This window comes from Cornus florida, unplaced genomic scaffold, assembly GCF_030987335.1.
Source record: "Cornus florida cultivar Cherokee Brave unplaced genomic scaffold, ASM3098733v1 CherokeeBrave_3.0.0_Hap2_Chr05, whole genome shotgun sequence".
Taxonomy (NCBI): Eukaryota; Viridiplantae; Streptophyta; class Magnoliopsida; order Cornales; family Cornaceae; genus Cornus; species Cornus florida.
In genome coordinates, this window is record NW_026775575.1 from 58,878,037 (window position 1) to 58,901,165 (window position 23,129).

The following is a 23,129-nucleotide window of genomic DNA, read 5'->3' on the forward strand; positions in this document are numbered from 1 at the left end:
AAAAATTGAATTTGTAGATTTTTTACGAATTCACTCTCAAATTGCAAATTTACGTACGGAGCTTGAGAGGTGGCCCTCTTTTAACAAATTGTGTGAGGTGATGACAATAAGAATAGTTGGTCAAGAATTAAATGTACCGAGGTGAACCTGGTGGCATACACTTAATTATTTGATATTTAGGAGGAGCAACGATGGAAGGAACAAAATTACTTGTCTACCAAGCACGCATTAGCTAGACATAAGAGTCCATTCAAGTGTTAAAATATATTTTTTTTTTTCCTGAACAATTTGTATTGCCAAAAACCATCCTAAACAATTTCTTATTGCCAAAAACTTACAACAATAAACAACAAAACAAGCCCAAAAAATATATATATAATAAATAAATAAAATACAACCTAGACATAAGAGTCCATTCAAGTGTTAAAATATATTTCTTTTTTCCTAAAAAATTTGTATTGCCAGAAACTTCCAACAATAAACAACAAAACCAGCCCCCAACTAGTTAAAATATTTAGTATCGTCTATTAATTATTTCATACCACTCCAAAATCAGTATTACTACTATAGAATAAAAACGACCACCAAAAGTCGTGTACAAATTGGACACTTCTTTGATTCAGTCGTTTTAAAAACAACAAAAATAGCTGCTCAAGTTGCATCTACCCCAACAAATGGAGAAGGGAATGAGATCTCAAAATGCTCATTGCTTGGTCTTGCCATTCCCAACCCAAGGCCACATTAATCCCATGCTCCAATTCTCTAAACGTCTACAACACAAAGAAATCAAAGTCACACTAGCCATCACCCGCTTCATATTCAAGACCACCAAGCACCAGCTCTCCGGCTCCGTCACGGTGGAGACAATCTCCGACGGCTACGATGAAGGTGGTCGTGCACAAGCAGAGAGCAGAGAGGCCTACTTGGATCGATTGCACCAGGTCGGCGAGCAAACTCTGACCAACCTGGTTGAAAAGCTCCGCGACATAGGCCAACCCGTGGATTGTATTGTGTATGATGCTTTCTTGCCTTGGGCTCTTGATGTAGCCAAACGGTTTGGATTGGTTGGAGCTGCGTTTCTCACTCAATCTTGTGCTGTGGACAATATCTACTATCATGTGTACAACCAAATTTTGAAACTTCCTGTCACGGGACCTAAAGTTCTTGTTCCTGGATTGCCCCCACTTGAACCTTTGGACTTGCCCTCTTTTGTTTATGATTTTGAGTCACACCCACCTCTCTACAAATTGGTTATGAATCAATTCTCCAATATTGATAAAGCAGATTGGGTCCTCTGCAACACCTTCTATGAGTTAGAGAAAGAGGTTGGTTCATTGGAATATGATACAATATTTGGCTTGTTAGTCGTTATATATATTTTATTATGTCCTTTGAAATAAATTTCTGACTCTCACTGTATAGGTGGTGGATTGGATGGCGAAGCTTTGGCGATTGAGGACAATTGGACCAACTATACCATCAATTTACTTAGACAAACGAATCCAAGATGACAAAGCATATGGTCTGACTATGTTCAAGCCGAGCAACGACGATTGCATAAAATGGCTAGACGAGAAGCCAGATGGGTCAGTCGTCTATGTGTCATTTGGGAGTTTGGCAGAGCTAGGAATTGAGCAAATGGAAGAACTAGCATGGGGTTTGAGAGGAAGCAACAAGTACTTTTTGTGGGTGGTCAGGGCATCAGAAGAGGCTAAGCTTCCGAAAGACTTTGTGGAGGAGACATCAAAGAAGGGATTGGTGGTGTCATGGTGTCCACAGATGGAAGTTTTGTCACACAAGGCGATGGGATGTTTTGTGACACATTGTGGGTGGAACTCTACCTTGGAGGCATTGAGCTTGGGGGTTCCAATGGTGGCAATTCCTCAGTGGACGGACCAAACCACGAACGCCAAGTATGTCACGGATGTGTGGGGAATGGGGCTCAAGGCCAAGCGCGACGAGAAAGGGATAGTTAGAGGATCAGAGGTGGAGCATTGCATAAGGGAAGTGACAGGGAGAGAGAGAGGGAAAGAGATCAAAATGAATGCCATAAAATGGAGGGAAATGGCAAAGGAATCAGTGGATGAAGGAGGAAGTTCTGATAGAAACATCGACGACTTTGCTGCAAATTTAGTAAATTCTTGAATCCGCTATTGAGTTCCTCTTGAAACAATAATTTTGCAATTTTAAGAGTCGTCTGACTATTGTGGTGCACAATAAATATTGTAAGTCACTATGTTGCGTTTGGGCAATTTAAATCGATACCTTGAATTTAGAATTGAGCCAAATCTAATTCAAAGTGAACTAAAATTTTTCGAATTCCAAATATAACATGCCAATTAGGTGATCTCAAAAATAGTATGAAAGTATCTGTAACAACATTCCAAGATGGTAACTTATCAATGAATTATTGTACAAAACAAACTGCCAACCCTTGTGTTGACGCTAAAATCGGCTCCTTAGATCTGATTCGCAATTGATGTGATACGGGCGTGCCAGAACTAATTGTATGGTTCGAGTGTGAGTTGTTAACTACAGTCTCTTTGAGAATATTGACTATTAGGCGATGTGAGGAGAAAAAGAACAATAAAACTCCTCTTTTGAGTTCAGGATTGCCTTAATTAAAAGGACTTTATTAGTGAATAATTATAGTAACAATTTGAGAATAGAAATGGGAGAAATTATAGATATAGAAAGTGATAGGGAGAAGAGATAGGGGAGAGAGATATAGGAAGATAAATACAACTAGACTGAAATAGAGAAGGAGAGAGATAGAGATAACAAGGATGTTATTTTGGGAAAGAAGCTTGAGAAAGCCAACACAATAAATTAAAGATTTTGAGGGTGTGCACCTCTATCACAACATGCCTCTTTGATTATTTATAGAATAAAACGTGAACAAAATCCTATACATAGGCATTCTAATTACATCAAAACTCTATCAAATAACTAACTACTATTTTCAAATAATAAACTAATCCTATAGATAATCATCAGCATATAAATAAACTAACGGATATATATTAGCAATATATTTCCTATCTATTTGTTATTTCAACCAAACCAACTCTATCTGTGGTGCCTTTGAACAAAATCCATGCAAAATCCAATCTTTCTTTAATTGTAACGTCACTATCCCAATTGCAGTCCAAGTGTATTATTTAATCCATGTAGATTAGTAGTAGCTTATTGCCCAAACTAATTGTCAACCCCAAACCACACAATTGCCACATTACTGTCCACATTATATTTTAAGCCCACTATGTAATTTATGCAAAGTAGTAGTGTTCTTCAGCCCAACTCAATTACCACACAATCTTCAGCCAAATTGCAGTCCAAGCCTAATTACCAAAAAGAGTGTCAACAATGCCTCCCCCCCCCCCCCCTCCCCCCCAATTTTAAATGTCTTATCGGCTGTCAACCGCCCAAGTTGATAAAATATTTGAAATTTAAAGTACATTGAAAGGAACTTTTGAACAAAGGCTGCGCTAGTCACTTAGAATCAGATTGCAAACCAACGAGCTCTAAAGCTTTATTTCTTCTGAATCATCTCTGAGATGATCTTTATTTCATATAAGCCAAATCTGCTGATTTAGGCTTTTTCCTAAATTTTTCCAATATCGTCAGCCCATAAACCAAGGAAGGACTTGCCCCCATGCGTTTTCTAACTCAGCTAGCAAATCATGATCATGATCGGCAAGAATTAAATTATTATGAAGCGTCATTCTAGCCGATCTGCCTATTATTTCTACTAAATGAATAAAATTGTACCAATAAGGAGTTTTCTTAGTTGATTTCCTTTCAGCCGATTTTGCCTTAGCCGATTTTACATTCAGCTCAATCGGTAGGACTGCATCATGCCCAAAAGTCCATTGATCGGCAAGCATGACCTCACTGTAATCGGCAGGCAGAAGTAGAGGGTATGAATCAATCAACTTTTGCTGGGGGTTTGCAATCACATGCCCCTCGGCAGCCGCTGGTTTTTTAGCCAATTTTTCCTTAGCCGATTTTCTCAACCGAGCTCTAAATATCCTTTTGAAATTAACAATGGCTAGTCTTTTTCTTCTTTTCTTGAAAATGGGCAAAGGACAGCGAGTTAAAACAATTTTTTCAGCTGATAATTGTTTTTGTTGATTATTAAATGTCACAATCGGCAAGGAATGCTGATACATAGGCCGCTTTACTTTCAACCGATTTGTACCCTTCTATTCATGACAACAACCATGGTGACATGCTGATTTATATATGTAAGGCTTTTTGATGTTAATCTCAACAACATCAACTTCCAGTTCATTATCAACTTTAGCTGAAAACACTTCATTAGGGTCTTTGTAATAAGTACCCTTGGAGGAATTCTTTCTTTCCTTCTCCTCTTTGGGTATCTCCTCCCATATTTGAGCCATTAGTGTTTTCATCTCCTGCTTAAATTATGGCCAACTTTCTTGCTAATTGGCCATCGGCTGCCCCCCGAGTACCGAAGATTGTAATACAGGGGTGACATGCTGATTTACCACTTGCCAATAATCGATTATTGGCTTCTGCCGATAATCGGCTGCTAAAACTTGCGGATAATCAGTGACTGTCGGCTCCTTCGGTATTTGAGCCATTAGTGTTTTCATCTACTGATTAAATTCTGGTCAACTTTCTTGCTGATAATGTTGAAACTTGCTGATAATCTAATGTTGAAACATGCCGATAATCGGTTGCTGTTGACTAGTAATATTTTGAAAAACTTTGCTGCAGATTTTCTGGTAAAATTTCCTACCGAGATCTGCAAGGCAGGCCAATTTCAGTACTAGGCTGATAGTTTATCCAACTTTGTTGTTGATAAGTTATCTGTTGTCACTAATTTACCACTTGCCAATAATCGGCTGCTAAAACTTATCGATAATCGACTGTTAGCGTCTGCCAATAATCAGCAACTGGTTGCTGATAATCGACTACTGGAACATGCTGATAATCGGTTGCTGGAACATGCCAATAATCAGCGGCTGTTGGCGTCTACTGATAATCAACTATTGGAACATGTCGATCATCGGTTGCTAGAACATGCCGATAATCAGCGACTGTAGGCGTTTACCGATAATCAACTGCTGGAACATGCCAATAATCAGCTGGCCAACCATATGGCTGATTAGAATACTGGTACATTGGCTAATTTGACTGATCAGAATATTTATATGTCGGTTGAAAAGCCGACTGCATATTTTTACTATAAATCACTCACCTAGTGGGATCTCACAGGGTATGCCAAAAATGTTGACGTTAAAATTTGCTCTTTAGATCCGATTCGGAATTGATGTGATACGGGGGTGCCAGAACCAATTGTATGGTTCGAGTGTGAGTTGTCAATTACAGTCTCTTTGAGAATATTAACTATCAGGCGATGCGAAGAGAAAGAGAACAATAAAACTCCTCCTTTGAGTTCAGAATTGCCTTAATTAAAAGGACTTTATCAGTCCATAATTATAGTAACAATTTGAGAATAGAAATGGGAGAAATTATAGATATATAAAGTGATAGGGAGAAGAGATAGAGAGAGAGATATAGGGAGAAAAATAAAGAAAGAGATATAGAGATAACAAAGATGCTATTTTGAGAAAGGAACTTGAGAAAGCAAACACAATAAATTAAAGATTCTGAAGGTGCTGGACTTCTATCAGAGCATGCTTCTTTGATTATTTATAGAATAAAACATGAACAAAATCCTATACATAGGCATTCTAATTACATCAAAATTCTATCAAATAACTAACTACTGTTTTCAAATAATAAACTAATCGTATAGATAATCACCAGCATATAAATAAACTAACGTATATATATTAGAAATATATTTCCTATCTATTTGTTATTTCGACCAAACCAACTCTATTTGTGGCGCCTTTGAACACAATCCATGCAAAATCCAATCCTTCTTTAATTGTAACGTCGCTATCCCAATTGCAGTCCAAGTGTATTATTTGATCCATGTAGATTAGTAATGGCTTACAGCCCAAACAAATTGTTAACCCCAAACCACACAATTGCCACATTACTGTCCACATTATATTTTAAGCCCACTGTTTAATTTATGCAAAGTAGTAATGTTCTTCAGCCCAACTCAATTACCACACAATCTTCAGCCCAATTATAGTCCAAGCCTAATTACCAAAAAAGGTGTCAACACCTTGTTGTACCACTTCATTACAAACAGCCAACGCTAGTGTGCTCTGTAACGAATCACCGAAAAACCACTCCCACATTTTCTTTTCATGTCCATTCACCTCTACCATATGGAGGTTCATTCAGAGAAAATGCAGATTCTATACTCAGATCAACAATTGGGAATACCATTGCGGGCAAGTGTTCCTTGAAAGAACAAGTCACCTATGAACTTGGTAGGGAAATTTGCCCTCTTAGCAACTGTTTATCATGTATGGAGCGAAAGAAATGCTAAGATGGCCAATCATACTCCTCTCAAAATTCAGTCATGAGTCAAATAACTTCCACATTACAGAGAAGCTATCCACCACCATTCTTCTCTGAAGGAATGGAACCTTGAAGCTCGCCCTGTCCCCACCAAGACAACCAAACGTTAGCTAACAATGGCGTGGAAGATAGCGAACTGAAAACCTAGCTAATCGGAGGTGTATGTATAGAAACTGCTATTGGCCTCGAAGCCATTATCATTTAGCCATTAAAACTTGTTCGCTTTTGGACTTGAACATTACGGGCCTGCTTATAAACATTTATCTAGAATACTGTTTGGACTTCTAGCTTTCAGGACCCTATTCGAGTTTGAGTTTACTAGGAGTTTTAGCCTTTCTAATTTGTTGGCCAAATCCTTTATGTCTTTTATTCCTTGGATATCACATTTTAATTAAACAGCCACTTTCCTCTTTTCCTGAGTATTTTTGTAGACTTAAAGAGTTATTGAGCTATATTTGGGAGATATATCTCATATAGTTCACACAATATAAAAATGTTTGAAGTTGCTTAGCATTTCCGATTTTATTTGGAAATCCATTAAGTTTTTTTTAACACGTGGTTGGAGTATGATTTTTCCATTATCTATAGTTAAACCTTGGAAATCTATTTTTGCTGTTTCAAATATCATTTGTTTTTTTATTAATAATGATACCATGCTTTTTGATGGCTTGAGCCACTTTATATTAGGTGTTCCCTATGGGACTTTCTATCTTTTGAGAAGACAATAATATCATTTATATATACAAAACAATATTCTTAATGTGGACTAAATATTTCGTCCAAAATATATTGACTGCATTCTTTAATCCAAATAGCATAACTAACCATTCATATTACCCTAGCAGAGTGCTAAAAGTAATATATAAAATATTATCTTCTTTCATTTTGACCTACCAATAATTTGACTTGGGTCAAATTTACTAAACATGGTGCTGTTTTGAATTCTATTAATGAGGACTTCTTTATTAGGAATGAATTATCCATCATCAATTGTAGAATCATTTAAGTTTTTATAGTTTATCACCATTCTAGCTTTTCCTCTAGTGATTTCTGTATGATTTCAAACCATAAAAGTTGGGCTCGAATATGGAGTTTTACTCTTTTGAATAAGGTTCATTTGTAAGAGTTCAACAAGTTGCTTTTTGAACTCTTGATAGTCATCTAGGCTATATGTCATAGGTCTAACTTTTGTAACATTTAGTGGCTCTACAAGTTCGAGTTTACACCTAGTTTTATCTTTTTTCCAGAGTTTTAAGGGTTGTTCTCCTAAATTCTCTTTAAGTTGGAGTTTTATCTCAGTTAAGAGGATACTCTGTTGAGCTTTAGCAACCTTTCTTAGGTTTGAGATAATGTCTATTTAAAACCTGAGTCGTTTCTTCTTTCTAATCTTTATTAAAGATTTGAATTTATGAAAAAATCAAGGCAATTTTTTTGAATTTTATATCATTCTCACCACGCAGTTACGCGTAGACTCTAAACGTTTAGATTTTAGTTTACTTGGTATAAAATTATCGTGACCTATTTCGCATGCTTGTTTGACAGGAGCAGTAATAACTTGCTCAATGTGTTTTGTGAATCCTATTACAAACTTATACTGATAAAAAGGTGAGTCTTTAAGCAGAAAATTATTACCTAATAGGATATCACTTCCCGGATCTTTTTTTAAAAATGTTGCTTGGAATTGTTCCGCTGCAATCTTAAACGGCAAATTAGGAGCATATTCAGTAGATCTAAGTTGATTACCTTCTACTATTATTCCAATCATAGGAGCTAGAGCCTTTTGCCAGTATTTGGATAGAAATGCTTTAGATTTTGCCATGGACATTCCAGCACAAATATCTAAGTAGGGATCAAGAGATGATAGGATTCATATCCCTTGAATTTAAATTTCAGCCTTAATATATGTGTTATTAGGTGAAGTGACTAATGCCATTTGGCTAATCCGTCTTCTTCTTTAAGAAGAGCTTCAAAATTTTCTTCCAATGATTCCTCTTCATAAGATTTTTCTTTCTCCAAATTCTTAGGCTCACCTTTTTCTTTGCTATATTTTAATCTTGAAGGGATTTCTTTTATGGCCCCATCCTTTCCTAAAGTCATCCTCATTTTTACTACAAAGTATTCATGGTGATAATCTGCATCACATTCTGCATATCTAATGTGTTCGTTTTCTTTTAATGTTAATATTTTGCACAGATTACATTGAAAATGCAAACTGGATTGTTTGAAGTTACAAATATTTCTAATGAAGTTACTTTCATTTGAAGTACTGTTATTGGCAATGCTTCAATTTCTGATGCTCGAGTCTTCGTCCTCTGATGATCAGTTCTTCTTCTGATTTTAGACTATAAATGGATTCTAAATCAAATTCATCTTCTTGGTCTTGTATAAGGAACAAATTTTATTCCCGGGGTCACTGAATCATGGGTTGCCATTCATCCCATAGTATTATGATCTTAGAGTTTGATTTGTAGTATCCTCTACTCTTTTTGGGACATTTATTTTCATAATGTCCTTCTTTGTTACAAAGCCAACACTTAGAATGGTTTTAGCTTTTCGGTAGAATTATTTTTCCTTTTTCTAGATATTTCTTTTTAGGAAAAGATTTACTACTTCTAAAAGTTTTAGATTTTCTAAACCTATTTTTATACTCAATACTGTTTCTTCAGGATATATCTTTTCTTCTTATGCTCTTTCCTCACATCCCCACTAGGTTGGCATATCAAAAAGACCATAAAAAAAAAATTTGAATTTCCTTTTAATTGCCTATGAGCTTGTCGTTGTAGTTTGCTATTTATACAGGTTTTTTTAAGGAATTCTCAAGTGACATGATTTCTCCAAGGCTTTATGCTTTAGTCCTCAAGTAGCTATCCTTTGTTTGATTTCATCATTTCAAGGGGGTGATAACTTTTAATTATACAAATTTTTGTACATTTCATTATTTAGATCCCCTTTCTTATAAAAGTATCTTTTAAATTCACAAGTATACGATTCGAACTTGCTTATGTCGCAAATTGAAAGATTAACTATATTTTTCTTGGTTTTTTTCTGTTTCTTGCTCCCCCAAACTATGAACATCGCCACAGAATTGTTAATATAGCAAGGTTGCTATATATAATGGGTTCCTAGATAATCGAACACTTTCCTTCCAAGGAAGATAATCTGAACTTGAGATGAAAGTGAACCACCATTCTTTAGTTATGCCAGTTAGAGTGGCTTCACACCATAACATAGCTTCCTCGTTTGTTCATCCTCTTCCAACAGTTCCGATCACTAGGACATTAGGAGTGAAGGTAACTCAGACAGTCTCTTGATTCCATTTTTGAATTTGTTGAATCAAGTATTTTAATCTTTCTACCTCTCATATAGTTTCAAACTCGTTTTTTTTGTTTTTAGAGTCTCTTCTTCCTTTAAGGTTTTGAAGTTTTCTGTTAGGAACTCATTTTCTATTGGCATCCCTGAACTGGTTTGAATACTAAAGTCTTTTCCCTTTTTGAATTTCAAGATTATGTGAACATCTAGTGTTTCATAACTAGTCGATAGTTCCAAAGATTCACTGTGTTTCTCTTTGACGTAAGTTTCCATCTTTCAAGAAATTGAATTTCATTCCAATTTGAGGATTTAGGGTAATAAGTATGGTTTCTACATTCAGTTTGGATGAATGTTGTTTTTCTCCCAAATTGGTTGAGTAAGCTCCTTGGAGCATTTGATTGTATTATTTTATAATGCACTATGTATTCTATTGTGAGATTGAATCTATTTTATCTAAAATTTATCCCATGAGTTGCTAACTTGACTTTCAATGCTTCATGAACATCTCTGTTCTCTACAGTAAAGTTACGAATAGCATTAAAGAAAACATGCAATTTGTTTCAGTATCTGCTTGGATTGCTCCTAACAGATATATGTCATCTCTCAAGGTGCATAGTAGCTAGAGATCTTCCTAGGATTTCTCTTCCTAAGAATTTTATAACTATTTGCATTACGTACTTGTATCATTGGTTTTGATCTCTAAGTATTTGATCTCTAGCAAGTATGCCAAGTAACATAATGCCTGTTTCATCACTTCTAATTGAATGTGTCATTTCGACCTTTCTGAACTTATATGTTGGTTTTAGGTCGAATCTACCAATTTTATAGAGATGTGTAAATTCAAATTCTAAAATTTGATATTCTTTTATTTAATCAGAAATATTTTTCAGTTCTATTTCCTCCTCCATATTTTTTATACCCATTCTTTCAGATACAGATTTTCGTCTTTTGGTAAAAGCCTTTATCATTTTAACTGGGTTGCCTGTTACAGGGCATTAGGTTTTCTAAAGCCACCCATGTCTTTGTGAAAATATTCCTTTATTTGTTTTTGCTCTTTTTCTAGAGGATTATCCTGTGCTATTTTCTCTTTTCCTTTTATTAAATATTTAACAGTTTCTTTTCTAATTCCTTTATATTTTTATTAACATTGTCCATTTGTTGGTCAATCTTATTTAAGGATTCATAGTTCATTATCACGGCCAGTAACAACCAATTGTTTTGTTTTACGGTTAGCTGGATATTTTCAAGAGTTTTATCTAATTGCAATAATAAATAGCCCTTTATGACTTGATTATCTTGAGAATGACGTCGTTGATCTACTTGTTCTTGAAAATTCATCATAATCTTTCATCAATTGTAATACCCCTACGGAGGTATCACATCAATTCTTTGAATTAACGGTTTGATTTCACTTTGAATATGAAAAATAGCCTTGACTAATTTTTCATCCCTTTCTTCAGAAGGAATATTGGTTCGATTTGGGTAAACCTCTAAAGTCTTATCTATTCTTTCAATTTTTGTAGTTTTAGTTCTAAGTTCACTAATTAGCTGGTCACTTAAATTTTTATCACTATTTTCTAGAGCTTTTGACGTAAGCAGAAGCGATAAATTTGTTCACAAGATACCGTTTACTTTGAATCCACAAAGCAAGATGTTTTGAATCGACAAAACGAATGACAATTTCAGAAAAATCATATTTGTATTGATAATTGAATGAAAGATTCTGATTTCGGCATTACACATATTTATGATGAAAGAAAACCCTAATCCATAAGGAAACTAATTGCAACACGAATCCTGCTAACATAAGGAAACCTAATCAACAAAAACAACTAAATCTAAAATTTTAAAGCAATTCGAGTTCTTTAAGGCATTGAACAAATCCAATAATAATTATCAGGCCTCCTATAAGACAATAAAACGTGACTTCAAAACCTTAAACAAAAGTTTTTAGCCAAAAACCAACACAGCCCACAAGCAAAACCTAGTGGTTTTTTCTCAAAAGGTAGTTTCCAACCAAAAAAAACAATCATCTGAGGTCGAAAACGGACTTGTCAAACTACTTGTCGAACTGTTCAAAATTCTGTCCAACATCAGTCCCTCTACTTCAAAAAAAACTAGTCCTCAAGTTTGGTTGCAAATAATATGAAGTCTCACCTAACAAAAAATCATATTGTTCATATTGCCTACTTCGGTGAATCCGTGTTTATTGCCACCAAGTTGAAGCCCCATCCTTTAAGCTTGGAGGCAATAAGCGAAACTTACTTGTTTTTAGGTACGTCAAAATACTTGAAAAATTCTTCAACTTCTTCAAGTCAGTCCCAAAAAATTCTTCAACTTCTTCAAGTCAGTCCCAGACATCTTCAATAATAATACTTCCATAGAAAGTAAGTAGATCAAGTTTTATCTAAAATTCATGATTATTGCGTCTGTCTCGATCACTGAATACGAAATCCTCATCATCAGAATAATCATTGGAATAATCCGCATAGGCTGGAGGCCTACGTGGATAAATACGAACATAATCCATATTCGGTTGGCTTCGAGACGCGTCATCAGCGCGTACTGAAATTGAATCGCGAACCTGGTTGCCACTAATTCCAAAACCAATTGTCAAAGTGGGTGCTACCAAAACGAGCAATCATCATCAGCCCAAGGTAAATCAAGGCTCTGATACCAACTGACGTAAGCGAAAGCAATAAATTTGTTCACTAGGAACGGACAAAGTAGGTGTTTTGAATCCACAAAATGAAGGATAATTTCAGAGAAATATGAAATTTGTATTGATAATTGAATGAATGATTCTGATATGTGCACTGCAAATATTTAGAATGAAAGAAAACCCCAATCCATAAGAAAACTAGCTGCAACACGAATCCTTACAACATAAAGAAACCTAATCAACAAAAACTACTAAATCTAAAATTTTAGAGGAATCCGAGTTCGTTAAGGCCTTGAACAAAAATCCCAAAATAATTTGGAAGCCTCATATAAGACAATAAACCTGGTTGCCACCAATTCCAAAACCAGTTCCTACGAACCGATCTTGAGTATGCATGGCTCCTTGAGGGGCTTTCACTCTGCGATCATCGTTGGCAAAGTGAGTGCTACCAAAATGTGCAATCGTCACCAGTCCAGGGTAAATCAAGGCTCTAACACCAACTCACGTCAGCGGAAGCGGTTTATTTTGAATTCACAAAGTTGGGTATTTTGAATCTACAAAATGAAGGATAATTTCAAAGAAATCTGATATTTGTATTAATGATTAAATCAATGATTCTGATCTCTGCATTGATCATATTTATAATGAATGAAAACCCTAATCCATAATGAAACGAACTGCAACAAGAATCCTAATAAAATAAGGAAACCTAATCAACAAAAATTACTAAATCTAAAATTTTAGAACATATGTTAACATTTTATTAAAGGATATTATTGTAAATCAACGATAGAAGTGTTTAAAAAAATATTGTTACCAAATAATAAATAATTAATTAATTATAAATAAAAAAACTTATTATAACGTGTCAGTGTATCACTAAATACCTAATATACTTTTTACTGATCATAATTTATTGATAAAAGCATTTTTTAATCCCAAACTGAAGACTGGTATGGTACTTGCCCTTGCTTCTCTTGTATCGTGGGCTCTTTATTCTGTGCGTCTTGGCCTCCCATGGGCATTGATCAGTCCTATTGGACTGATTTCATGGGCTGGCACGGTTTGGTAGACTTGAAATTTTTATTTTTATTTTTCAAATTAGGGGGAGAGGGAGACTCGAATACGGGTACATTCTTCAGAAAATTGAGCACTAAGTCACACAATTTTTTTAATGGGTGTCGCTCTCACGTTCCGAGCGCGTTCCGGTTTTTACATTCCGCGCGCACTGTGTCTCAAGCTATCACTACTTATAAAATAATTTTATCGCTCTCGAATTCGCTCCCCATTTGCTTCCACTTTATATGACTTAGGTTGCACACTATACCGTTTATGCCAAATAATGCCGGATATTGCCGTAAGCTTGATGAATTGAAAGTGTTGTTTTGTTTTCTTTTGAAGGGTATGCCACTTGCGCAATTTCTGGAGTAATCTGACATTTGAAAGTGCATTTATCTAGCCGGATACCAAAATACCACACCACCCATCTTGTTTAGATTAAGTTGATTATGAAATCAAAATACAGTGGGTGTAGTTAAAAAATTAATGACTCTGGCACATTTATGATTTTGGAGGCATAGAAATACTTGTAGAAATAAATAATTGGAGAGGATCAAAATCTTGGTCCTTGCGGACCTCAGCAGTTCAATCCGCTTTGTGTTAATTCAATTAATTGGCTTTTATTAATTATATTATACCATTCTATGAGTTTTTGGGAAGAATTATCAAGTGACTGTTCTCTTACTTAAATATGCATCCCCATAGGGCCCATACGTTTTACACTAAGCAATGGACATTTTAAGAGACATGACTTGTAATTAAAAAGAATAAAAAATAAAAAAGAATTCAAACACGTCACTGACTTTAGCCAGCTGAGATAAAAGCAGAGATAATCACGACAATAAGAACCACGAATGGAGAAGAAAATGAGAGCTCAAAGTGCTCACTGTTTGGTCCTGCCATACACAACCCAAGGCCACATAAATCCTATGCTCCAATTCTCCAAACGTTTACAACACAAACAAATCAAAGTCACACTAGCCATCACCCGCTTCATATTCAAGACCACCATGCACCAGCTTTCAAGCTCCGTCGCGGTGGAGACGATCTCCGATGGCTACGACGAAGGTGGCCGTGCACAGGCAGAGAGCAGAGAGGCCTACTTGGCTCGATTTCAACAGGTCGGCGAGCAAACTCTGGCTGACCTAGTTGAAAAGCTCCGCGACACAGGCCACCCTGTGGATTGTATTGTGTATGATTCTTTCTTGCCTTGGGCTCTTGATGTAGCCAAAAGGCTTGGATTGGTTGGAGCTGTGTTTTTCACTCAATCTTGTGCTGTGGACAATATTTACTATCATGTGTACAACCAACTTCTGAAACTTCCTGTCACAGGACCTAAAGTTCTGGTTCCTGGTTTGCCCCTACTTGAACCTTCAGACCTGCCCTCTTTTGTTTATGATTTGGGGTCATACCCGCCTTTATACAGAATGGTTGTGAATCAATTCTCTAATATTGACAAAGCAGATTGGGTCCTCTGCAACACCTTCTATGAGTTGGAGCAAGAGGTTGGTTAATTGGAATGTGCATAAACAATCGAAAAGTTTTTGTGTTGCATTTACAATTCATTTAGTCTGCATTTGATTGTCATTTGGTTGCATCCACATGTCCCTTTACACACATAAATGTGAGTGAAGACTGTTGGATACAACCAATAATGGTGTGAGGTATAGTCCAACCCTTTATAATTTTTTGTTGACCTATTGTTGTCTGTGAAATACTGTATAGGTGGTGGATTGGATGGCGAAGCTTTGGCGATTGAGGACGATTGGACCAACTCTACCATCAATTTACTTGGATAACCGACTCCAAGACGACAAAGCGTATGATCTGAATTTGTTTAAGCCAAACACAGATGGTTGCATACAATGGCTAGACGAGAAGCCAGATGGGTCGGTTGTCTACGTGTCATTTGGGAGTTTGGCAGAGCTAGGAATTGAGCAAATGGAAGAACTAGCATGGGGTTTGAGAGCAAGCAACAAGTACTTCTTGTGGGTGGTCAGGGCATCAGAAGAGGCTAAGCTTCCAAAAGACTTTGTGGAGGAGACATCTAGGAAGGGCTTGGTGGTGTCATGGTGTCCACAGTTGGAAGTTTTGGCGCACAAGGCGATAGGATGTTTTGTGACACATTGTGGATGGAACTCTACATTGGAGGCATTGAGCTTTGGGGTTCCAATGGTGGCAATGCCTCAATGGTCGGACCAAAGCACGAACGCAAAATATGTCGCGGATGTTTGGGGTATGGGACTCAAGGCCAAGCTCAACGAAAAGGGAATAGTTAGAGGATCAGAGGTGGAGGATTGCATAAGGGAAGTGATAGAGGGAGAGGGAGGGGAAGAGATCAGAAGGAATGCTGTCAAGTGGAGGGAATTGGCGAAGGAAGCCGTGGATGGAGGAAGTTCTGATAGGAACATCGGCATGTTTGTTGCAGAACTAGTTAATTCCTGATCTCCTCTTAAACAAGCATTGTGCAATTTTAAGAGTAGTCTGATTATTGATAGCATGGTTCGAAGTCGTGGTGTAACGGACTCGAACAAAATCAGTGTAAATTGATCGAACCGGCCAGTAGGGACTCTTGAAAAAGGATCACGTACCAGTCGATATGGTGGAACTACAATTGATAGTGCACAAGAAATATTGTAACCATAGTCACTGAATTTATTCGTAATAACGAAGTGTTGCATTCTCTATGATGAAGCCAATCTGTTCTACAACTGAACATCTGGTAAATTAGTGGTAATCTCCTTGGTCCTTCATTGGAGAAGATAATTTGAGTTATTTTGCAGGAAAATTAAAACTAAAAAAGAAATTATTTCATGATGCTGGAGTACACAAGTCAATCTAATACAAAACCATCCAAATATATACATGCATATATGAATATAAATATGTATTAACAGCTCAATAGATTCTTAGGTTTAGGTTATGACACTTCATGGAATGACATCATTAGAAAACAACAAAGTAAATAATAGCTATGTCCATTTCAATTGCTAGCCTAATCTGGGAATACTTCCTTGTGATCCTAAAAAAAAGATACATCTAAAAGAAATACAGTCTGCATACACATTCTGCATTTTTACTGTAGAAAAGCAAATAAGAGACATCCTATAACAGCATTAGCATTCTTATCTGCTGTGGAATACAATGGATGAGTAGCCAATTCTAAAGTAAATTTAAACTCATAAAACCGCCTATTAGTGATTACTCGAAAGTAGAAACAAGTCCATATCATGCAAACCCTCACTAGAAGTAAAAGATACAGAATTTTCACCGGCCAAATTCTAACCACAAGCCAAATTTGACAGACTACTCCAAGGGAATCCATTGAATGTTAACATCCACACATTTTAACTCGAACATAGAAAATTTGACAAAAACATTCAAATGATTCTTACCTTTGCCATCAGAAACAGTCTCCTTGATAACAAGGTATCACAAATTATAACATATCACAAGGTGAGAAGTTTCTCCTGTAAAACGTTACCTAATTTAGAGAAGGTCAACAAATAAGAGATGAAACTTTAGGCCTTTCCCCGTCTCATTGATACTCCTAAACCCGAATGAAGGCAGGCTTGATTCCCAAGTTTGTAACAAGAAGCTAGACTAGTTAACACTTGACACTTTTTTATTTTTTATTTTTTATTTTTTATTTTTTGGAAGTTAAAGCAACTAACTGATGAAATGGGGATTCAAACCTAGGCCTTTGGCCACAAGCAGCACATACCCTACCACTTGACACTTGCCTAGAAGTAAAATGTGATAATTTGTCTAGTCATAATTCAGAAGAATCTATTCAGAGCTGTTTCCAACACAAATTGATCAAAGAAATCCATTTCAGACAACAAGAAAGAGCAGCAAGAAGTTCCTATTCCTATGAAACATCTGCTTTCATAGAAGACAATTTTACATAAACCATGAATCATACTGATACACACACACACACACACACACACACAAACTTTAAAGATTTGTGGTTATTGTAGGGAGAAAAAATAAATAAAATAAAATAAAATAAAAAGAAAGAAAGGAAACAAAACAAAATCCAGTTTGAGTATGAAGATCTGTACAAATTTCATACTTACAAAACTAGAAGAGAAGACGCTCTGAGGAAATGTCTGTCCAGGAAACTATGAACCCTACAAAGGTCTAGGTGATATTTCACTACCCAAATAAGACATTCAAAGCTAACTATGCTGAAGAGCACGGAAAATTTAAATAGTGAACCTCTTCTTTGCTTCATCTCTTTTTCTTTCTCTTTTTCTTTTTCCTTTTTTTTTTTTTTTGGACTTTAAAATATCAATTAAACAAAGTTAAAGCAGAAAGTAGCTAGTAAATATGTCCTGAAGAAATTTATAAACTTATATGGATAAATAAAAATCTCAACAAAATATACGGAAACAGTCAGCAACCCATTTCCTCCAGCTCTCAAAACTTTCTGTGCAAGAAACTATTTCATCCATTTTGCATTTTTGAAGTTACGAAATGCTCAAACTCTGTTAATTCAAGAAATTCTCTCTAAAATTACATAAATTACATATATTGAAAAAAATAAAAAATAAAAAATAAATAAATAAATAAATTATCCCTACTTACATGTTTGAGTTTCATCACATCTGAAAAAATGAACCTGTCTAAATAAAATAAAATATAGTAAAACCAACCTGTCCAATGCTGTAACTAACTGCACCTTGAGGCTTGAGAATTCCATCAGAATGCAATTCTGCCCAAACAAACTGAGCTGCATTGAGAATGAGAAGAACCACAGAGAAAAGATCAAACTGGCTCTGGTTTCAGCAATGTCTTTCAATTTCTTAAAAAAAAACTCAGGGAAATTTAGTATAATTTCTCAAAACAAACTGATTTTATTTTATAAAGCAACGATACCAATGTCAAAACAACCAAAATGATGGAACCCAACATCATTAGTCAGAAGTCATGGATGACAGTTGCCCACACATCCATGATATAAAAACCAAAATAACGACAAGCAACATTGATAGTAACAAGGCATGGATGAAAATTGTCCATGCAAACTGGAGCAAGTGGTGGCATAAACTTGTAAATCCAACAATTATCTGGTAAAAAGTGCAAAGAAAAAATGAAATAAATAATGCTATACATGTCAGAAGGTTATGGTTTAATGATTCACCTGAAACAGTTGAGTGGTGGCATAACAATAATTTTCAATATAGAACAGTCAAAAGCAAAACTGAAACATTTATAAAATAAACAGTTGAGTGGTGGCATAACAATAATTTTTCAATATAGAACAGGCAAAAGCAAAAGTGAAACATTATTAATATTATATAAAATATGAACATTTATTACACACAACAACAACTAACTACAGCGCGTACCCTTTTACCGGGAAAAGAAAAAAAAAAAACAAATAACTACAGATAGATTATGGAGCCACTCATTACTACTCTCTCACTGTACCTTTCAATGATTCTCCTTTACATCTTGAGCAACAATGAGTTCCTCTATAAAATCAGCATCAGCAGTATCTGACTGCACCATAATTTCATCGTCAATTGTGAAATGGTATCGCTCCCCAATAGCTCTCAGAAGCTGGTACACTTCAAACATAGTAGGCCTTTCCTTGGGAGCAGGCAACACACAATTACATGCAACTTTAAGAAATTGGAAAAGCTCACCATCAAAACCTTTCCCGACCAAAGATCTGTCAATGGCATCTTGAAGCTTAGAGTTGCTCGAAAGTTGTGTAATCCATTCCACCAAATTTCCCTTAAAACTTTCAGGAGCTTTAGTCACATGGGTAGGTCTTTCACCAGTCACCAACTCAAGAAGCACAACTCCAAAGCTAAAAACATCCCCCTTAGGGGTGGCAACCAGAGTTCGCATATACTCAGGAGCGACATAACCCAAATCTCCGAACTCCCCATTCACGAAAGTACTCAAATGAGTGTCAACTGGGTTCATGAGCCTGGCAAGTCCGAAATCAGATATTTTGGGCTCAAAATCTGTGTCCAGCAAGATGCATTTTGAACTTATGTTTCGATGAATTATACGGGGATTGCAATTATGATGAAGCCATGCAAATCCTTTAGCCGCCCCTATCCCAACTTTGAGCCTAATAGGCCACTCCATGGATTTCCCATCTTCATTTACAAGATGTAGCTTATCATGGAGGGTCCCATTTGGCATGTGTTTATAAACCAAAAGCCTCTCCTTCTTAGTCATGCAAAAGCCCAAAAGAGGAACCAAATTACGGTTTTTCACGTTCCCCAAAGTAGCCATCTCAGACACAAATTCTTTTTCAGAGTGTTGAGTATCCTGCAACCTCTTCACCATGAGTGAAGTGCCATCCTCAAGCATTGCCCTGTACACAGTTCCCGTTCTTCCTAACCCAATGATGTTGTCTTTGTTGAAGTTGTTAGTAGCCTTCATGAGATCACTTAATCTCATCTTTGAAACTGACTTCTCAAACATGGAAAGCTAGGAAATAAAGAATAGCTTTTCTCAATATGACATAAATGAAATAATTTAATTGGAAATCATAAAAAATTTATAATGTCAAACCAAGATATTGGTATCAGATAGAAAAAGTTACTCAATATATCTATATTGCTAAATTTTAAGATTTTTACTGGATAGTAAAAGATTGTAAGAGCAAAGGACGAAATCAGCTTACCTTGATTCCTTTAGCTCCCTTAATACTCTTTGCCCATTTATTTCCTTCAAGATCTTCTTCCTTTTTCTTTTTAGACACCTTACACATAAGGATTAACATTCCCATACCCACTAGTAATGCAACAGTCACACCACCAACAGCTGCTCCGGCAATGATTCCAGTGTGAGTTTTCTTAGAAGGTGCTTGGCAAAGGGGCAGAGGATTCCCACATAGTCCTGCATTATTTGCGTAGTTTTCTGCTGGAACTTTAGCATTGTAAAATTTCGGAACTTGCCCAGTCAATTGATTGTTTGCTACACTAAATGTCTTGATCCGATCTAGCAGACCAAGCTGCAGAGGAATGTGACCAGTCAACGCGTTGTGGTCGAGTTTAAGGACATTCAGATATGAACAATTTGCGAGGCTCGTGGGAATCTCTCCTGAGAAATTGTTGGAGGAGAGATCGAGGCTAGTCACATATTTGAGTATTTGAGAGATGTCACGTGGAATAGTTCCATAGAGCTTGTTGCTGGAAAGATCTAAGCCTGTCAAAGCTGTGCAATTCACAATACTACGTGGAAACTCGCCCTTGAGTCCCATATCGGAGAGCCGAATATTTAAAACCTTGTTCTCATCAGGATGCCAACAGTCGATCCCAGTAAATTTACAGATGAACCCTTCAGTATTATTATCAAAATTCCACGAAGAGTTTAAGTAATGGAATGGATCTTCCAATGATTCTTTTAGAGTTCTCAAGCAATAAATATCAGTTGCAGTACCATAGCTGGAATTACTATTTAATAGCAACAAGATAAAGATGCCAAAAAGAACAGTAAGACCTCTGCCTTTTAGTGCCATATTGAAGGAGAAGCCAGTCATAACTCACCTAGAAATAAGGATGAAAACCCATTAAAATTGCTGTTTAGCTCTAGTTACCAACTCACAAAACCTTACCCTTCACAATACCTATCCCCGCAACAAATACAAAAATTAGAACTGGAATTCAGCAATCTGCATAGGATTATAAAGTAACACCGCAAAACAGGGGGAGAAGGGAGTAATTTGCAAAATCCTAGCAGAACTAATTCAACAAAGAAAACTGGAAATCCATAAAATATTACGTAGAATAACACAAACATATATAAAAATCCCAAGCAGTTTATTTTTAAGATTGAGAGAACATAATGAGCCAGTGGAGCTTATACAATTCAGGATCTACACAAAATTTCAAAAATACCCAAAAAAAGAAGTACCAAAAGATGAATAGATAGGACAAACAGAAAACTTCAACTGATAACAGCAACTAAATATTGTAGAACAAAGAACAACAAGAAAGATGCACATCATCCAAAACTTCAGTCCTTGATATTCCAACAAAAAAGCACACAGGAGAGAAAAATTGAGTTTACTTGACCCTACTACCCAATTGCCTCTTTTCAATTTAGCATGCAGAGGTAAAAGAAAATTAAGATACCGGCCAAATAATGAAAATAAATCAAAAGACAAACAAAGTCAACTAACAGACCTGCAAAAAAATAAAAATAAAAACACACACTGTTACAAAAACCATCCCGATTATGCATACCTAAAATATAAATGCTCAAAATCTTGAACGCAAAACCCATTTGGGTTTCCTCAATTTGTCATCACCATAAGCAATTAAGCATTAATTCACAAAAAGGGAAGGTCAATTGTAAAAGAATTCAACGAATTCAACCTGATTTATCACAAACCCTAACTCATAAAGATCAAACAGAAAAACCCACAAAGGGGTCGTGGATTTAGAACAAAACATCACTGGTTTCAATGATAAACATCACGATCAAAACTTGCAAAACAACCAAAGAACTGAAAGAAACAAGTTTTCATCTTTAATACTCAAAACCAGCTATAACCCTTCAAAGAGATTTAAACAATACACCCAATATATATATATATATATATATATATAATTCAGTAGAAGCATACAACAAGAAGACACTGAGAGAGAGACAGAGAGAGAGTTACTGTGTGTAATTCTTCCTATCATTAGAAGCAATACAGAGCCGGCTAGTTCGATGGGAAGTGTTATTGAAGAAGAGAGAGGTTGTGTGTTGTTCGGGTCAAAGAAATAATAAAACCCATCTCTCTTTTTTCCAAGCTCAGCGACGACTGGACTGCGAGAAGCGCGACGACTGAGTGCTTGACTCGCTGTTTGATGGGGAAAAAAGAAACGTGAATTGGTGACTTCAGACTATCTTTTTGGTGCCTATTCACACTTGGCCCAATGGGGGATACAAAGGTGCACTAACACATGGTAAAGGTCTACCCAGTCAGATACGGCAAGAATATATTAAAAATTAATATATAATATTATTATATATAAAATAATTTTTGTTGATTTTATTCACCAACAAAAATACTATTTTGGATTTTAACCCCAAAAAAAAATACTAATTTGGAGTTTTAGACTAAGTCACGGTTTTAGAGTTAGGTTTTAGTTTTTACGTTTAATTTTAGATTATTTTATTCATTAACTTGTAATGGAGTATTTTAAAATTGTGCACATTCTTTTAAAAATATCTCATGTGTTATGTGAATTTGAACCGTTTTCCACGTATGTTTATATCGAATAGATATTCAGTATGTGCGGTACACCATATATTAAATTAATCTAATTTGTATATACACAACACGCGTCAACGCATTGACGCATACACAACACGAATTATTTACCCAAGGCACTGAATATTTATTAGTTTGAGTCGTGGAGTCTCGCTATAAAATAAGAAACCATGCATAAACAGTCACAATTTCTTGTTATGCAAACTCATGAAATCAAGCTAGAAGTTTCTCTTGTAAGGATAGAAAATTTGGAAGAATGGTAAGATTATAAAATAAAAATAATAAATTAACTAAAATAATAAATACAAAAATTTAAATATTGATAGATGGTATTTTTACTAATGTATTCATAAGTGTTCATGATAAGTTTAAATGGCGTTGCATCATTAT

General features: G+C 35.8%; 3 protein-coding genes across 4 annotated transcripts; 2 read left to right on the forward strand and 1 right to left on the reverse strand.

Annotated features, from left to right (window-relative positions):
• The first annotated feature begins 674 nt into the window (after window positions 1-674).
• On the forward strand, window positions 675-2,270 carry LOC132310171 (mogroside IE synthase-like). The gene is made up of 2 exons (XM_059808388.1): window positions 675-1,325; window positions 1,423-2,270. Exons 1-2 carry the CDS (start codon window positions 675-677, stop codon window positions 2,143-2,145), a joined length of 1,374 nt encoding a protein of 457 aa, XP_059664371.1. The 3' UTR covers window positions 2,146-2,270.
• A 12,058-nt stretch (window positions 2,271-14,328) lies between these two features.
• Window positions 14,329-16,189, forward strand: LOC132306563 (UDP-glycosyltransferase 74F2-like). The gene is made up of 2 exons (XM_059803995.1): window positions 14,329-15,006; window positions 15,227-16,189. The coding sequence occupies exons 1-2, from the start codon at window positions 14,356-14,358 to the stop codon at window positions 15,944-15,946; spliced, it is 1,371 nt and encodes a 456-aa protein (XP_059659978.1). The 5' UTR covers window positions 14,329-14,355; the 3' UTR covers window positions 15,947-16,189.
• A 2,588-nt stretch (window positions 16,190-18,777) lies between these two features.
• LOC132306562 (probably inactive leucine-rich repeat receptor-like protein kinase At5g48380) lies at window positions 18,778-22,389 on the reverse strand. Of its 2 annotated transcripts, none has more exons than XM_059803992.1 (3): window positions 22,143-22,389; window positions 20,157-21,021; window positions 18,778-19,960 (listed from the first exon to the last, which is right to left on the reverse strand). In XM_059803992.1, the coding sequence occupies exons 2-3, from the start codon at window positions 21,012-21,014 to the stop codon at window positions 18,944-18,946; spliced, it is 1,875 nt and encodes a 624-aa protein (XP_059659975.1). In that variant the 5' UTR covers window positions 21,015-21,021; window positions 22,143-22,389; the 3' UTR covers window positions 18,778-18,943. The 2 variants fall into 2 exon arrangements, with proteins under 2 accessions (XP_059659975.1, XP_059659976.1); XM_059803993.1 differs by having other exon boundaries at window positions 20,157-21,101.
• Between the last annotated feature and the right edge of the window lie 740 nt (window positions 22,390-23,129).

Bases quoted from the DNA above. Each gene is read 5' to 3' on its own strand.
- LOC132310171 (XM_059808388.1), top strand. From the start codon at position 675: ATGGAGAAGGGAATGAGATCTCAAAATGCTCATTGCTTGGTCTTGCCA. The intron at 1,326-1,422 runs GTTGGTTCATTG...CTCACTGTATAG, and splicing joins TCTATGAGTTAGAGAAAGAG to GTGGTGGATTGGATGGCGAA.
- LOC132306563 (XM_059803995.1), top strand. From the start codon at position 14,356: ATGGAGAAGAAAATGAGAGCTCAAAGTGCTCACTGTTTGGTCCTGCCA. The intron at 15,007-15,226 runs GTTGGTTAATTG...AATACTGTATAG, and splicing joins TCTATGAGTTGGAGCAAGAG to GTGGTGGATTGGATGGCGAA.
- LOC132306562 (XM_059803992.1), bottom strand. From the start codon at position 21,014: ATGACTGGCTTCTCCTTCAATATGGCACTAAAAGGCAGAGGTCTTACT. The intron at 19,961-20,156 runs GTAAGCTGATTT...TTTATTTCCTAG, and splicing joins AGGGAGCTAAAGGAATCAAG to CTTTCCATGTTTGAGAAGTC.